Below are 16740 nucleotides of genomic sequence, written 5' to 3' on the forward strand. Positions count from 1 at the left end.
TGTCAGCCATCTTGGATTTCAAAGTTACATAACCCCTTGAAAATAAAATAAAATCATATGTTCAAGGGCAAAATATAAAAGTTCATTCAATTATCTTTCAGAAAATATATACTTTTGTAGGGTTTTTATTTGATGCAAGTCCATAAATTTGATTTGTAAAGCATGTGCACGTTTTGGCTGACTGGCCCTGCCATTCCTGTTGAAACCACTTGCCAGAGTTAGGGTTAACCGTCTTGACATTGTTATGTGAGTTTGAATTTAGAGAGATTTGATTGTTTTATTATTTCAAACAATACTCAGGGTCTGATTGGAGAAGTAAAGCTCACTGAAACAGTATTTGACATGGAGACGGAAGTTGTCAATACGCTTGATTATGAACCTGAAGAAGACCGCAGGGACATCAAGATGAAAAGGACGATAGTTCAGGTAAGATTTTTGAGTTGTTAAAATAATGAATAAGATATTGAGAGGAAATAAATATGGAACAAACTTTTGGAATCCATTTTGATTTTTTACCATGTCACAAAGTTTTGTAAATGTATATTTATTAATTATTTTCAGTAAAGAGATATTTGTTACACTACTACTGTTTTCTATTTTAAATATGAAAAATGCATTTTAACTTACAGTCTAGGACTCACATAGTGAACGATTTTTCTGGTCCTGAATTTTGTCTTATAATACATGTTTATTTTTTTCTTATTTAAAACATGTACATGACCAAAAGATTTCTGCGTTCCTCAAATTTTGCTTTATGCTTGCTAGACTGTATGGTGCAGATTACTCTAGTTAACTGGAATTTAGAGGGTGTGGTTAACTTTCTGTGAGGGACACACACATACACACACACACACAACATCCCCCCCAACAGAATTTCCACCGTAAGGCTGCCTTGCAGTAATAGGCTCCCAGAATCTGAAATACTTTTTTATGATTTGTAAAATGAGTTTCTGTTTAGAAAAGTAATATGTGTGTGCAAAAAAGAAGCTGGACTGTAGATGTTCAGCTTTTGCTATAGTTTTATTTGCCGCAGACCATGATGCATCATCTCTCACGTGAAAGAGATGTGAACAAATTTGTTGAGTTCAGATCTATTAAAATTCCTACATATAATTTTTGAAATTCCCAACAGGATTCGCCTGAGCAAATGGAAGTAGACAATGTGGAGGATGATGCGAGAACAGTGGAAGCCCGTGAGGATGTGACCACAGTGGAAGAGACAGCACCCCCAGCAGACACAGAGAAGAAAATTATTAAAATCACCTCTGCTGCTCCAAAGGAGGGAGGGAAAAAGCTCAAGGAGATAAAGAAAGGAAAGAAAAAGAAAGAAGAAGATGAGACGTTGAAAGAAGACAAAGCTGAAGGAAAGAAGGCAATCTCAAAGGACAGCAAAGGTAATTGTGTTAGCTTAAAGGCTTGTGCGTGGTGTTCACATCTATACAATAGTTGTACCCGACACGGCTTGGGTTACCCAGAAATATGAGATAGCAAATGGATGAGAAGCATGGTCGAAGCTTTGTTAGGTAGGTGTATGGTTTATGGAAAATGAAATTTCATAGAGCAGTTTGTATTTTGTGGGGTATATTTTGGCTGAATTAAAAGTGCAGTCATGGGGTGGAATGTTGATTAGGTGGTTCTCTTGGACAGTGTCACTAGGATATACATAGAAAAAACTCTTTTTGTTATGTTTGTGATTGCAAAGTTTAGAATATATGCCTCAATGAATTTTTGAGTTTCGACTTCATCACATTACAGGATCAACATTCGTATGGTCATTAAGTTTTTACAGTTTACTGGTTCTAATATAAGCAAAATTTTAATGTGCTGAATGAAGATAAAAGTTTTATATGATTTCAGTGAGAATTTTTTAAGCCTTGAGGGTATTATTGGGTTTCCTATTGCACATCTATTTTCAGAGAGAATAACAGCTACTACAAGGCCTGCGAAACCGCTATTACCGGCTGTAGATGAACCAGAGCCTGTTGGCACAGGTTCCCAGTCTCCAGCCAGAAATCCTGTCGACAGAGTCATTCGCATTGCGTGTCTAGTGCGACCGTTCACTGTCAACCAGTTGAAGGAGCTCCTGAGAAGAAGCGGAGAGCTGGATGAAGAATACTTTTGGATCAATGATATAAAGTCGCATTGTTTAGCAGCGGTAAGTGTATGTTATCTTCAGGTATTGATTAAGCATTTCTTAAATAAGTATTAATTTTGATGGAAATGTCAGTGACCTTTTTTTTTTTTTTTAAAAAGAATCAATGTATTTAATTTTGTTTCTGTCACATCGGTATCTTAGTTTGTGGGTTGATTTGCTTGTAATTAATTACTTGTGTGTTGTGGCCATTGCTTATTATTTTTTTATATTGGTGTTCTTTATGCTGAGAATTGCTTATACCATAAAAAAAAAACTTTTTAAAATGAGTAATAACATTTTTTAAAATGAGTTGTCTTCTCATGCTCATGCACGCACGCACGCATGCACACACACACACACACACACTGTGTTGCCTTTTGGATTCTTAGGAATCTCAAGTCAGATGTGGATAAAATAATTTTATTTCCATTATTTTTTAGTCTTTTTTTGTATAAGGGTTCAGTTGCTGTAATTGTCAAATATTGAAGCAATTTGTATGGTATAGAGGATCTTGTCTTCAATATTCATATTGTTGTTGTTCATTATTAAGGCAGTGGGGAAATTGAAATACACACTGTCCTTCTAACAATACTTGCTAAACTTTTTGTTTCTTGGAACTTTTGTTGGCAGTACAAAACCGAAGAGGATGCTGTAAAAGCAAGATCATGTCTTCATGGTACTAAATGGCCCCAGTCAAATCCAAAGATCCTTGTAGTGGACTACGCTACCCTTGAAGATGTAAGTACAATTGAACCTGCTCCAATAACCATGTGTACAAGACAAATCACCTGTATAAACGACCATTTTACTCCCCGGGGAAGTGCCACTGACTGAAGTGTCTTTGGGCCATTCCCAAAGAGAGGACATTTCTCGTTCAAGCATAGAATTGTAAATGAGCTGACTCATGTCACGCTCATAACGGTGCCTGATCTGCAACAGGGAACTGCTTCTTTTTTTCCCCTGATCCTTACTATTGTAATTTTCCTCTACTTCTTTTGTATGTTTGTCACTCTCTTGTGACCTGCTATTTTGGGGTGCCTTGATATTCGAAGCGGACCTTGTGCTGTGGAAGCTAGAGAGGTGAACAGTCTGATTCCCTGTAAAGACTTCTCTGTTGACATCCACCCCTTGGCGCTCATATGACCTTATACAGTTGCGAGCGCCATAAAGCCTTCTACTATAAAAAACCCAAAAACTCCCCCGACCATTTCCCATTTCCCCTTTAAAAACTTTATAATTACTCTGTCGAAGATGTCTAGTTTTATAAGGCAACAGGGAGTGGTCGTCTTGGACAACTTCGACTGTATTCTGTGGCTTTGTTATCATTTCTATATCTAGAATAATTTTAGTTCAACTTTTATATGTCAGCATTTTAATATAATACCCAATCAAAGATTTCCATTATATGGGTGGTTGGCGGGTGCTCTGGTGTGGTTTGCTCCTTTTTTCTTATCAAGCATCTATCGTCTTTATCTCTCATCCTTTTTGTGCATGATACTGTCTTGTAACACCTCTTAATCTTCGGCACTTATTTGACTTAAATAGTGTTGCAAGTGCTGTTAAACTCCTACTAAAACCAAGATTTCCATTATGTAAAATTGAGAACTCAGCAGTGTCACACTATTTAGACACTTTCTGTTTTGTCTTTTATAACCTTAAAGTGGCCTTTAAAATGTTCCTCAATTTCTGCCTTTCACAGTCAGAAGCACAGTAGTTTTATCTTGGCAAGGATTCAATGTATGTATAAAAATAATGCGGATGTTAATTTTTCTTCTCTAAAGATGTAGTTGAGCTTGTCAGTTTTAACGTACATCCTGGGAGAAAAATTGCAACTGCGTATGTTCTATAGCTTTCTGGTTTAGCTCATAAGCATTGTTGCAAATGACTAGAAGTTTCGTTTATGTTTCTTGCTTTGAAGGTGGAGCACAGAAAAGCTGAGGATGCTGGTGTCCCCATACCACCTAAAAAACAGGAGGAACAAAGAAAGCCAGTAGAAAAGAAAGAAGATGATGAGCGAAAGAAGGCTCGTGAACAGAGAGAAAAAGAAAGGGAAGAAAGGGACAAAGAAGCCCGAGAGAAAAGGGAGGGTGATCGTCAGAGAAGACGAGAACTGGAGAAAAAGAATCCAGTGAGAGAATGGGACAGAGATAAGATCCAACAGCTTTCAAGGTAGGCCAAATCTCATTTTGTTTTTTTCTTTCTGTTTATTGGATCACAGCAGTGTTTTGATGATTTTGAACATGTGGATGACAGGTTGAAGTCTGCTTTTGTGTTCTATTTTTCTTTCTACGTGTTATATTTTTGTTTATTTTTTATCAGTCACCATTTTCTAATTGCGTTTTAAATTTGTCTCTCTGTTGCTTTTATTATGTTGGTATCTACAATTTTTCCACTTTTGTAAATGCTAGTAAGATGGGACCTCTTTTTCTGGTCAATGTACAGAAAGGAAAAATGAGAAAGATTACTCCAAGAAAAAATTTATTTCACAGACTGGAGATTAGAAGGTAAAGTTTTGACTGTTAAACAAGTTCACCTAAAAAAAACCCCCAAACATATTGATTATCTGACCTCAACATGTTTAAGGGGTCTAACATGTAACATTTTTGATAAATTTTCGATGAAATTATTGATTTTCTGGACAGCTGCTTTTTAACACCTTTGATCATTGCTGAATCTGATTTTCTGGTCCATTTGGTAAAAAAATTGATACTGGTACTGGAACCTCCCGAAGGAACAAACCCTCAAATTACAGTGACAATTTTAAATGTTTTTCTCAAAACTTTATTTTTGAAAGACCATTCATCCCTCAAATCTTATAATCTGAATTACTTATCAAGAAAATTTACTGGAACTTTCCAAGTATGTTCAGATTTGGTAGTTACAGGTACCTGGCTAGTTATATTTGAGAAAATTTACTTAATACAGTCAAACCTGTGTAAGACGGCCACCCATTGTCAAGGAGAAAAGTGGTCGTATAAGACAGGTGGCCGTCTTAGGCAGGACTGATCAAGATGAAGAAAACAAATCATTTCCATCTGAGGTCCCAATCGAAAGTAGCCGCTTTGTTGTTGTTCTTGTTGTTGGTTTGTATTTTGTTTGTAATTTTTATTTTGTTGCTGATTTTGCACAAGGGTGACAATAAAACGAAATGTATCAGACAAGGAAGACCGAGTGCCATGTTAAAACAAACACATGGGTTGCCACCACTCGGAGAACAAGGGACGCTTCTGTCACAAGTTCATGTTGACGTCCATTGTTACTTTGTTACAGACTGGGTAAACAGTGACCCCTCATCTCACTTACGATTTTTGTATGAGATCTGTGTGGGGCTTATGGGTTATGAGGGATCGCACGCTTACCTCACCAGCAGCTGAAAATTGGTAGCTATTGGTCAACAGTGGGAAGGGCCTAAGCATCATTATCGGTTGGAGGGACTACCTAACAACGACAGGTGATTGAATTATGACGGCTCGCCCACAACGCCAGGGGCCAATGTATGATTTATGACAAAACGTAATGGAGTCACTAAGGTGGCCGTCTAAGACAGGTGTTATTGCTTAGTGTGATAGGGGTTGTGTGTTAAAATATGGTGGCCGCGGCCGTGTTGGACAGGTGCCCGTTTTACTCAGTTAAATCATATAGAAAAAACGCAAGGGGGGAAATGGAAAGTGGCCGTTTGTACAGGTGGCCGTCGAGGCAGGTTTGACTGTATTTCGGAAATCTGCATTTGAAATTGATTTTGTGTTTAAAATTGGTACAAAAAAGGGACATTACTTTAAAGGTTTTAAAGTATTGCATCCTTTTAATATGGCCGCCGGTGTTACTTAACACTTTGGGTTAAATTGTTTTTGAACATTTTTATTTATTTTTGGTAGGGTACCACATATTTTGGTAAAGTTTGGTTTCAAAAGATGCGTAAATAACTAAGATAGCTTTTCTTGGTAGCTAGACCCCTTAACCCTTTCGCACTTAGCAGGCTTGGCCAGCTGTGGCCCCCCATCCTTAAGACAAGGGCAACAACTCCACGAAAATTGAAGGGGTACCTTACTAAAAAAATTGTATAAAATCACAAACACAACCAAAAATTATGAAAATAGTATTTTCTGAAAAGAAAATGAATGAGCTAAATTACTAGTACAAAATTATAAGTGGAATAGAAGAGTATGAAATGATGTGAGAGGTCTTTCTGAGATGCGTGTCTTGGATTCCGAATCTAGATCTAGATCTAGACCTTGTATACTACATTTCTTCAACTCACGAAGTTTCTGCCACTGACAAAGAGGTAATCCACACAAAAGAAATACAACACATTCACGGAGATTGAAGCCTCTGGTGGAAACTTGAAAGCACCGAAAAGACTTTTCTTTGGGTGTTTTTATTTTGTTTTTGCCGTACTCATATCGGGCAGCTTTGCGCCCATGCATCCTAGAGACATGATGGCGTGTTTACAACTAAAATCTCCTCCGACTTTTGTTCCCGCTCAAAAAATGACTCTTTGTGCTAGCGGAACAAGAAAAACACCATAGTAAACCGGAACTCTTCCTCTATGAAGATAGCTAAGTTAAACTTCTGATGATAGTAAAAGTAGAAGCCTCCCGCGGCCACGAAACAAACACCCCTGTGGCGGGCGCATTCGGGCGCTGTAGGGATGAGCGGGGGTCGTGGGCGCATACGGGCGCTGTAAGTGCGAAACGGTTAAATGTTTTCTCAACACAAAGTAGATATAAGAAATGACTGGAGAGTTCGGTCAAGGAGGATCCTCCCTTTACTCTATGCTTATGAACTTGTTTATATTCGTTTCTTTGATTGTAATTATTGTCGATGTGTTTCCGCAGATCAAGATCAAGATCAAAGGAGGATGAGCGCCCTCTGAGAAGATCACGGTCTCGTTCCCGTGATAGAGAAAGGCAGAAGAGAAGGGAGCAAAGCAGAGAAAAGAAAGATGAAGACAGACGCAAAGAAAAGAAACAAAAAGGTATTTGATATGGTTCACTTGTCCAGGTAAATTTGTGAGTTATGTCTGTTTGATATCTGTTCAAGACACTGCCTTGAAACCCACATGTGGTTGTAGTAGTGAGTAAGGTACACGGAAGAGCCTTCTTCCATTGCTTGTCTTTTTTTTTTTTTACAGCGTAAGTGTTTTACGACTCTCACAACTTCATAAAGTCATATGAGCGTGTGGGACACATTAAACATTTTCAGTTTTGTAGGAATTTTGAATTTTGCTAGAGTGGCGGCCGAAGCCTACTTTAATTGATATTTCTTGTCTTGCTTCTAATTTTTGCCGGCAGTTTCTTCACCTTGTATATTTCAGAGACTTGTCATTTGGTTTACTACACTTTGCACTTGAGATAAAAAGTTGTTGGCGGGTGCTCTGGTGTGGTTTGCTCCTCCTTTCCTATCAAACATCTATCGTCCTTATCTCCCCTTCTTCTTCTCTTTTATGTTTGTTACTCTCTTGTAACACCTTTAATCTTCTGGCGCTGATGTGACCTTCTGCATTTGCGAGCACCGTAAAACCTCTACTAAAACTAAAAACTAAGAAAAAAAAGTTGTCCAAGAATCTGATCCACTAGGGCCATTGTTCTTTGATCACTGTTACTTTAGAAGTCTAGGTACTTTCAGGAATGTGTTTGACTCCATGACTAAATTGTGTTTTCTGCAGAAACGAAAGCTGAAGAAGAACCTCCTGCCAAGTTATTGGATGACTTATTCAGAAAAACAAAGGCAACCCCTTGTATTTACTGGCTGCCTCTGACAGAAGAACAGGTAAAAGGTTTTCTTTAGATCAGCACCAATATACAGTCTAGCCGGCACTATTTGCATTCTGTCCAAAACAATCACATGTACAAATAACCACTTTCCCCATTACTTTAAAAAAAATTATATTAAAATGACATTATCCAAGAGCTTGCTGAAACTACCACTTTTTTTCTTGACAATGGGTGGCTGTCTTGGACAGTTTCGAATGTATTTTGAAGTGCATCCCAAACCGTTTCGCTTTGGTTGAGCTGTATAAGGGTAGTTTACTAATTTTTTTTTGAAGGAGTAATGTGAAAGTGGCTTACGGGATTTTCTTTTTTTAGCAATGTGAACCTGCCTCTGTTGTTTGTCCCAAGTACCATTTACCTACATGGCTGAAGGACTTGTGTACAGGGAGTGTGTGTATCATGTGAGAAGTAGCCAGCAGCATGATAAGTACTTTTGCACAGCTGATAAAAAAACCTCAATGATATCAGCGCAAGAGAGCAACATTTGAGCGGAGAATGGGAACTTGATGCAAACCACCTCCCGGAAAGCTCTTCCTTTCAAATTCATATATTGTCCTTTGGAGAAACTTTACAACCTTGTGACTAACTCCAGTTTAACGTTTTATAACTCTTTGTGCATTCTGTTGGATGTCTTTGAAGTTGAATCCAATGTGTTCGTAAAATAAACTTCAAAACTACTCTGATTGTTGCTAAACTTGCTTCAATACAGCTCACAAATGAATTCACATGGGAACCTGCTCCAACGGCCATGTCTTAAAGACAGTCACCTGTACAAACGACTGCTTCCTACTGCCCCCTTGCATATTTTCTATTTTATAATGATACTGTCCAAGAGGTCCACCTGTCTAAGACAGACATTTTTTTCTTTGACTATAGGTAACTGTCTGAGACAATTTTGACTGTATATATATTGATGGTGTTATGCTATGACAGTGTAACTGGTTTCATGTGATTTAATTGATGAGAGAATTCATGAAAGTTAGTCCATGGCAATTTTATTTTATTTATAGTGCATGCGTGCTAGCTCTTCATTTTAATTGGGGATGAAGATTTTGACCAAGCGACAAGGGGTTTAGAACAGAAGAAAAATTGTCCTGTTTCTTCCAGTAACACAGTTAGAGCATAACACCATCTATCTGTATTGTCTCTCGTGTCTGATTGGAGGTTTCCAGTAGTAAAACATCTGTTCTTACATTTTAAATGATTTTTTACATATCTCTCTCCAGGCTCTTCAGAGACAAGTAAAGAAACAGGAACAAGAAAAGGAGCGTCAAAAGAGAAGAGCTGCCTTGGAGGAAAAGGAGAAAGAAGAACAGAAGAAAAGGGTGAGTGCATTCATTGACACGCTGTTTCTCCAAACGAAACTCATATAACTTTTCAGGCTCCTTTAACTTTATTTTTGTCTCCTGTCCTTACCCTCCTCAGGTTAGTTCTATGATCCTTCTGAGAGAAGTAATGGAGTAACAATTGCTCTAGCAGGTGGTTGGAGGACGCCTACTACTTCAGCTCCAAATGACCGTAAAAGTTTCAATGTGCTTCTTTTTACACGACCAACCAACCAATCGTGCCAAAGCTAAATTTTGATCGACAAAGACCTAAACAATGACATATGGGTGACTGCAGGAGAATATAGTTAAACCTGCTCTAATGGCCACCTGTGCAAGACAGTCGCATGGACAAATGACAATTTCCCCAATGTGCGCCTTTTTTGTTCTTTTCTTTTTCTGCATTTTAATAATACTGTCCGAGATGATCACCTGTCTCAGACAACCACTTTTCTCCTCTGCACTGGGTGACTTGTAAAACTTTGAAATGACTTTTTGATACTGACTGTTTCAGGAAGCTGCAAGGGAAGAGAGGCAACGAGAAAGGGAACGTGAGAGGGAGAAGGAGCGAGAGAAGGAGCGTGCCCGGAGTCGTGATAGAGAGAGAGAAAGAGATCGTGGACGGCAAGAGAGGGCCAGGTCCAGTGAAAGCAGAAGTCGGAGTAGATCAAGAAGGAGAAGATGAAGTACTTGAAATATGTTCATTTCAGGTATTTGTTGCATTGGGAATCGGGATATGAGTTGCACCATAGAGTTATGGACCCAGTGGGTTTCTTTTAATCTCTTACTCATTCTTAAGTTTTTCGGGAAGTGTCCCGATTGTGAGAGTAACGTAGTGTAACAATAGCTCAAAATGGGTCTATTCTATGAGGCTCCCTCAAGGGATGGAGTGATTTTGTTAAATGCTACAGTTGATAAATTAGCATAAAAAGACTTCATAAAAAAAAGCCAGATGCTTTGGTGTTGTCGACACCAAATGTATTGCATCATGGTGAAATCAGTCGTTTGTCAAAATAATGAAATCGAAGAAACCAGAATTTTTTTGCCTGTTGGGCAATTCATTTAAAACACTTTCTATGTGGATCTTATGGCAGAATGTTGATTAGAGGGGAAAAAAGGAGAGAGTATATTTGCAATTTCCAAGGATACTCAAACTTGTGAATTCACCAAACTTTGTTGGCTCTCTGTGTTGTGGCTAATTTTACCCCTGACTTTAGGCGACAACACCCTTCAATTAAAAATATCTTGATGTTTGTTCAAGAGAGGCGAGTATTTAAAAAAAATCAAAAGCAAGACAAGTAAACGAATGTTAAGATGATACCAATAACTCTGTATGCCCAAGTATTGATTGTCGCCTGATTTCACGACGTGGTGACACTACTAATGTGATTTTTAGACCAATATTTTGCATGACTACTTTGCTTTCAATAAAGCGTCCATGTTTCAAGTTTAATATTTTTGCTGCAAAGAGGCTATGCAACTTGGCTTGAACTAAATATGAATTTTTGGCATTTCATTGCAGCACAGTGCTACCAACCTCTGTCCTGTAACTTGTAATTTGGAGAAAGTTGAACAGTGGCTTTCGGTTTATTCAAAATCATGTATTGTTCAGAATTTTTGGAAGCTATTGTCTGTTGATGGAAGAAGATGAAATACTTGGAAGAACAGGAAGGCTTACAAAGAACACTCTAGTTTCGATTCCTATGCTTTTAATCATACTTATGATTTTAACAATGACTCCAAGTTTCCTTTTTTAGGGTTATATTATTTTTTAACGCAGTTTCTGAATTTACCCTCTACAGACAAAAGTGTACCACAAGCTCATGGTTCATTCCCAGTCAGAAGCTGTACATTGCCTGTAAAGGTGCAGGCATAGAATTCTGAGTGAGGAATATATTTCTTGAGGAAATTTAACTTAAGGGAGTTGATGCAAATGGTGATTGTAGAATTTATTTATATTTGTAATGTTTACCTTTGAAGAAGGGGATGTGTTGCTGTCTGAATGTATGTTATTAGTTTATTGTTTTGAATGTAAAAGATTGTTATATATTGTTGAAAAAGGAAACACAAAAGCTTAGGATAGTTTTACATTTGTTTTATTGGATCTCAGTACATAATAGTCTGCAGTGCTTCTTGCCATGGGCTTTAGGGGAACAAACATCAGTTGATTTTTTAAAGTACAGCCTAATCTCAATATGTCTGGGAACATATGTGCAATGGCTCATATTGCTTGGCTCTGAAGGGTGGCATTGATTTATTTATAGATCTGTTTTGTGAGTAAAATGTTTGTGATATGTTCATCTTCTGTGGCCAGTAGGAAAAGTCATTTGAAAAAGGGGCCTTATGATGGGCAGGTTTTTATGCAGTAGTACTTTGTAAAGTGAGTGAGTGGAGAAGTGATGGGAGAGATTGCCTGTTTTCTGAAAGTGTGATGGATCACTTTTAATGTATTTATTTTTCAATAAATACCGATGAAATGCTCTTTGCTCTTTGGTTTTATTTGTCCTCATATTGTATCGTCATATTGTCTTGGCTGTGTTGGTTTGTTCTTTTTTCCCTGTTTTGGATGTGTGGCACTTGTTTTTTTTATTAATGAGGAGGGTTGTTTTAGTTTTTTAAAAATCCCATTTTGTCATTTGTCCGGGTTGTGTGTCTTTGGTCAAAGTAGTCATCACTTCTCTGTTGTCTTTTCTGTATTATAAGTATGGCCTTTGTGTTTTGGACAGAAAGTTGCGTTTGGCAATTGGAAGGAACTTTGGTGTACCAAGGAAGAAGCAAGGAAAGAGAGGCATCATGAAAGAATGAGGAAAATGATAACTTATCGTGAGAATGTTTTCCCTTCCTTATATAAATCTGTTCTATATGGGACATTGGAGTTAACAGATGACCAGTGTCTGTGGTGAAATGATTGGGCTCTTTGCCCTTTGAGCCCTGATCTCCTGAGGCTACCATGCCCTTCTGCCTTAGTTCTTGAGCAGTTCGCACCTTCATTCATATCATTGTCAGAATCAAATTTCATATCCTACTCGGGATAGTCCTCATCATTACTGTGGAACTTAGATTCAATGAACTCGGATCAAATGAAAACTTGAATTCAACTAAAGGATGTAGATTCCCCGTTTTTTTTAATACATGAAAATTAATTAATATAACTCGGATTTCAACGAATAGATAAATGATAAATGAGCAAGCTCGAATACAGCGCTTGCAGGGTGAACAGCCCCTGCTGATGTAGATTTATTCATTATTCTCCTGCAACGAACTTTATCTCTTACTGGAAGCCATCCATGACATCTGCTTGTGAACCATTATTCGCATTGCCTATTGTTTATATGTGTGTGTGCCTAAAGAAAGGTAGGCCTACCAAAAGTCACCACAGACCTTTTTGAGCTACAGGCTGATAAGTGATAATGACAAAAAATCACTTTTTGACCAAAATGTGCTTCCATAAAAAAAAAAAGATAATTTTCTCCATTTTTTAACAATGCATTCAAAAGAGTTTTCATTGATTTGACTTTTAAATCTTTTATTGTGAATTGTTATGAGGGTAGGGCATGTTTTAAAAAGTTAATAAAAACTGCTTTTAAAAGGTGTCAAAATCTATTGTTGAAGCACATTTTCTCTTCCCCGCTATGTTTTTTTACCATTGAATTCTAATCATGATACTGATGTCAACTGACTGAATGCCGAATTGGAAATGAATTTTCCCATGAATAAATACATTAGAAACAATTGAATCATCATTTCTTTCAAGTTTGCATGTGTTCTAAACTTAAAATTAAAAGCTTAATTTTCTCAAAATTAGATCTTTGTACCCTACCTTGCAAAATGTGCAATATCTAAAAAATTACTTAGGATATCTCTAAAATAATTCAAAAACCACTGTGTTCAGCATTGGATGTCCCCTATTAGGTACAAGCCTTATCTCCAAATGGTTAAAATCCCTCTTTTGGTACCTTTCTTTCGGCACACACACATATGATCTTCTTATTATACAACCAATCAGCGGCCTTCTTTCATGAATACACATGTTGTTAGAACGCATACATTTCTGACAAGCGGCCAGCATGTGTGTGTAATGAATGTGTGACTGTGTGTGTGTGTGTGCCTGTGTGCGTTTCAATGTCCGGGTGGAGGGGGGGGGGCACAAGCGGACCGGGCCTGGATGGAACACCGGTAACCAGTAGAGATCATACAAATGCGTCACACTACTCTGTCATTTTTTCCCCTAGCTACTGATCAATATTTCAATGATAAGCTAGTCTTGACAAGGATCTACATAATGAATTATTATGCGCTGGTCTGTGGAATTAAACGTTGCCATATGCTACTGCTACTGGCTGTACACAGCAACACAACTTGTTCGGCAAAGAGTAAGCCATAGATCATATAGATGATAGACGACACAGGCGTGCATTTGAACTAATTGGACATTTTAATTAGCACAGAGTGTGCTTAGTAGAGTTCAGTGTATTTTGCTTGAATTTTCCAGCATTTCTTTGGTATGGCATCAACGAAAATGCATCTCATGAAACCAGACTACTTTTGATTCAGCAAGCTGAACACATTTTACATTGCTTGCTCGGTGCCCGTAATTATCTACACAAAAACCTTATTTTCTATTACGAACGTTCGGTTTCAATGAAATTGAAGATCAGGCCAGACTTAGTTGAATATGTGTTCCAATGTACCGGCATCTAATTCAGAAAGATCTTCAAAATGTTCAATAATGCCCAGTATAGTAAACACTGTTTTCAAAGCGCATTTTGTCCCAGGCAGGCCGGTTGAGGGATATTGTCTTGCTCACCGGTGTACCAGTGGCTTGGAATACGGGTAATTTTACTTGCCTTCGGAGTGTACCGATGGATAGGGCTCAACAAAAGGTTAGGCTCCTCTGTAGTAGTACAGATAATTGAGAAAAAGTGCATCATGTGTAGACCAGATGTCCAGCGGCTCTCGTGGTGTAGAGGTTATGGTGTTAGCCTCTCATTCAGTAGGTCCCAGGTTCGTAACCTGACAGTGACTAGGAAAATTTTAGAAAAGAATCTCTCCTTTCACCTTCTTTCCTGCTCTCTAACCATGTTCTGTCGTCTGCTTTTGTCTCCACTTTCTGCCCCCTCCTCTGGGCTCCTGACTCTTTCTGCAGCCTTTCTAATGCTACTCCTTTGGTCTTTCTATTCTTACTGCTGTCTTTCAGCCACATGGGTGGTTGGTGGTAGTGACGGGCAGGAAGCGCTTTTTCCTTCCCGAGAAGCTGACCTACTTCTCGCCGGGACCGGTCCCGGTCCCGAGAAATGCTTCTCGTCTCATGTCCCGAGAAATGCTCCTCGTCTCATGTCCCGAGAAATGCTTCTCGTCTCGTGACCAGTTTCTCTTCTCACCCCGCAGTAGGGGCAACTCGCTCAGCGAGAAGGCCAGTCGTGGCGGGGATCTAAACTAGGCTAGCCCTGTTGCGCAGGCGCAGGTGGTGAAGGAAGGTAGGGAGATCTAGGCCTAGGCCCTGATCAACTCCCCTCTCGCCACCCTTTCCCCTCCCTTTCAGTTTCACACACAGGACGGCACAGTGATGGGTGGCACTGTCTGTGTGTCATTTCTCGCCTCTCACTCTCGTTACTGTTACTCGTTATGTAAAGCCAACGAGCAGTATCACTTCTCGGCACCGGGCAGTAGTTACGTGCCCGGGCAGCAGTTACGTGCCCGGGCAGCGATGGGAAGGGCATTTCTCGCGAGAAACGAGTACTCGGCCCGTCTCGTGCCCTCCCCTAGTTGGCGGGTGCTCTGGTGTGGTTTGCTTCTTCTTTCCTATCAAACATCTATCATCTTTATCTCCCCTCCTTTTTTGTGTTTGTTACTCTCTTGTATCACCTCTAATCTTCGGCACTTATATGACCTTGTTGTGTTGCAAGTGCCGTAAAACTCTTACTAAAACAAAAACTTTCAGCCACACACCTGATGCACCATTCATGTATTAGTAGGGTAGGTAAGATCTACAACTAGTTTGAACTAGCCCTCTTGGATAAGGGCGAAACATTTCGGAGGTCTCGTGTGCAAGTTTCCCACTTAAAAGATTCTTTGGTGGCCCAAAATCGATAAGAGTAGTCTTTGGTCGCCACCCGGGCAAAATTCAAAATTCCTACCTAACTAAAAATTTGTGTACTGCGCTCATATGACATTATGACCGTACGCTGTTGCGAGTGCCGTAAAACACTTACCAAAACAAACAAAATGATTAGCAGCAGGTGGTTGGTGTGTGCTCTGAGGTGGTTTCTTTCTTTTTTTCTATCAATTATCTTTTTCTTATCTCTCCTTTTCTGCTTTTATTACTCTCTTGTACAGATTAAGACCTCTAACCTTCGGTACTTATATGATCTAATTGTGTTGCAAGCACAGTAAAACTTACTAAAACATAAACAAAACTATTAGCCAGTTAATTTTTTAAAAATCAATGTGCATTGACAGGCCTGACAGCCATGGGTGAAGCTCCCATCATCTATAAATGAGGCAGTGAGATGCAAAACCCTAAGCAACATTTTGGAAAAAATTGTGATTTTTTGCCTAAATTAAATTAAAATGCACATTGTTACCAGCTATTGGACGTGTACAAAGTGTTTTTGGCCAAAACCCAACACATACTTCACAAAAGCCATGTTTGTCAACCCAAAGGGGGGGTGGGGGGGTGGGGGGGCATTACCATGTATGTTCTGTTGCACAGTAAAATTGGGCTGATTTATTGATATTATGATATCATGCTCAAAACTGTGCCGGAACTGCAACAGGGAACTGCTGCTTTTTTTTACCTCATCCTTACTATCATCAATTCCCTCTACTTCTTTTGTATGTTTGTCACACTCTTGTGACCCGCTATTTCCTTGACAGTCGAAGCAGACTTTGTATTGTTGAAGCTAGAGAGGTGAGCAGAGTAAGTCTGATTCCCTGTAAGGACTTCTCTGTTGACATCCACCCCTTGGCGCTCATATGACTTTAAGCAGTTGCGAGCTCCGTAAAAACTCTACTTAAACTAGAAAACCCATGTTCGTGTGTATATCAGATGTTCTCAAAAGTGCTAAAATGGATAAAGCGGGTTTTGCCCTCAGCCTCTCAAATGGTCGCTTTTAAGCACAACGGGGCTATCCCGAAAAATGCTGTTTTGAGAAAATCGAAGGTAAAGTATTTGGACTCTTGATCAGTTTCTTTAAAAGTAAAAGACAAGGAGAGTTTTCTCTAGTTTTCTCTATAACCAAACATATATACACACAAATGAAACCAAACTTCAATTGGTAAGGCAATGCTCACTTTTGGGGAAGGTCAAGATTTCTGGAACCCCCCGAATTCTGGGTTAGCCTGCTTGTCCTTCAAAGCGACCAAATGATCCAAGCAGTGTTGATGGGGGCGTAAAACACTTATAATTTTTGCAATCGAGGAAGTCTCTCTGAACTCTGAACGCATGCTCATCTGTTCTTCATCTCAAACACAATTAATTTTACAAAACATCAAAAACAGAGACTGAAAC

At 38.9% G+C, this 16740-nt stretch overlaps 1 protein-coding gene across 2 annotated transcripts in view; it reads left to right on the plus strand.

Moving 5' to 3' along the window:
* LOC101851697 (apoptotic chromatin condensation inducer in the nucleus) overlaps positions 1 to 11712 on the plus strand; it is a 53020-nt gene extending 41308 nt beyond the window's left edge. Inside the window, exons 12-21 of one of the 2 annotated variants that reach the window (XM_005090506.3) lie at positions 301 to 426; positions 1133 to 1394; positions 1917 to 2155; positions 2765 to 2872; positions 4053 to 4303; positions 6970 to 7109; positions 7800 to 7903; positions 9132 to 9230; positions 9745 to 9940; positions 11033 to 11712. In XM_005090506.3, the coding sequence (XP_005090563.1) occupies positions 301 to 426; positions 1133 to 1394; positions 1917 to 2155; positions 2765 to 2872; positions 4053 to 4303; positions 6970 to 7109; positions 7800 to 7903; positions 9132 to 9230; positions 9745 to 9915 (1500 nt within the window). In that variant the 3' untranslated portion in view covers positions 9916 to 9940; positions 11033 to 11712. Of the gene's footprint in view, positions 1 to 300; positions 427 to 1132; positions 1395 to 1916; positions 2156 to 2764; positions 2873 to 4052; positions 4304 to 6969; positions 7110 to 7799; positions 7904 to 9131; positions 9231 to 9744 lie in introns of both variants that reach the window. The other variant, XM_005090505.3, reaches the window with a different exon arrangement.
* The last annotated feature ends 5028 nt before the right edge of the window (positions 11713 to 16740 follow it).

The sequence above is a fragment of the Aplysia californica genome, unplaced genomic scaffold, assembly GCF_000002075.1.
Source record: "Aplysia californica isolate F4 #8 unplaced genomic scaffold, AplCal3.0 scaffold00018, whole genome shotgun sequence".
Lineage (NCBI taxonomy): Eukaryota > Metazoa > Mollusca > Gastropoda > Aplysiida > Aplysiidae > Aplysia > Aplysia californica.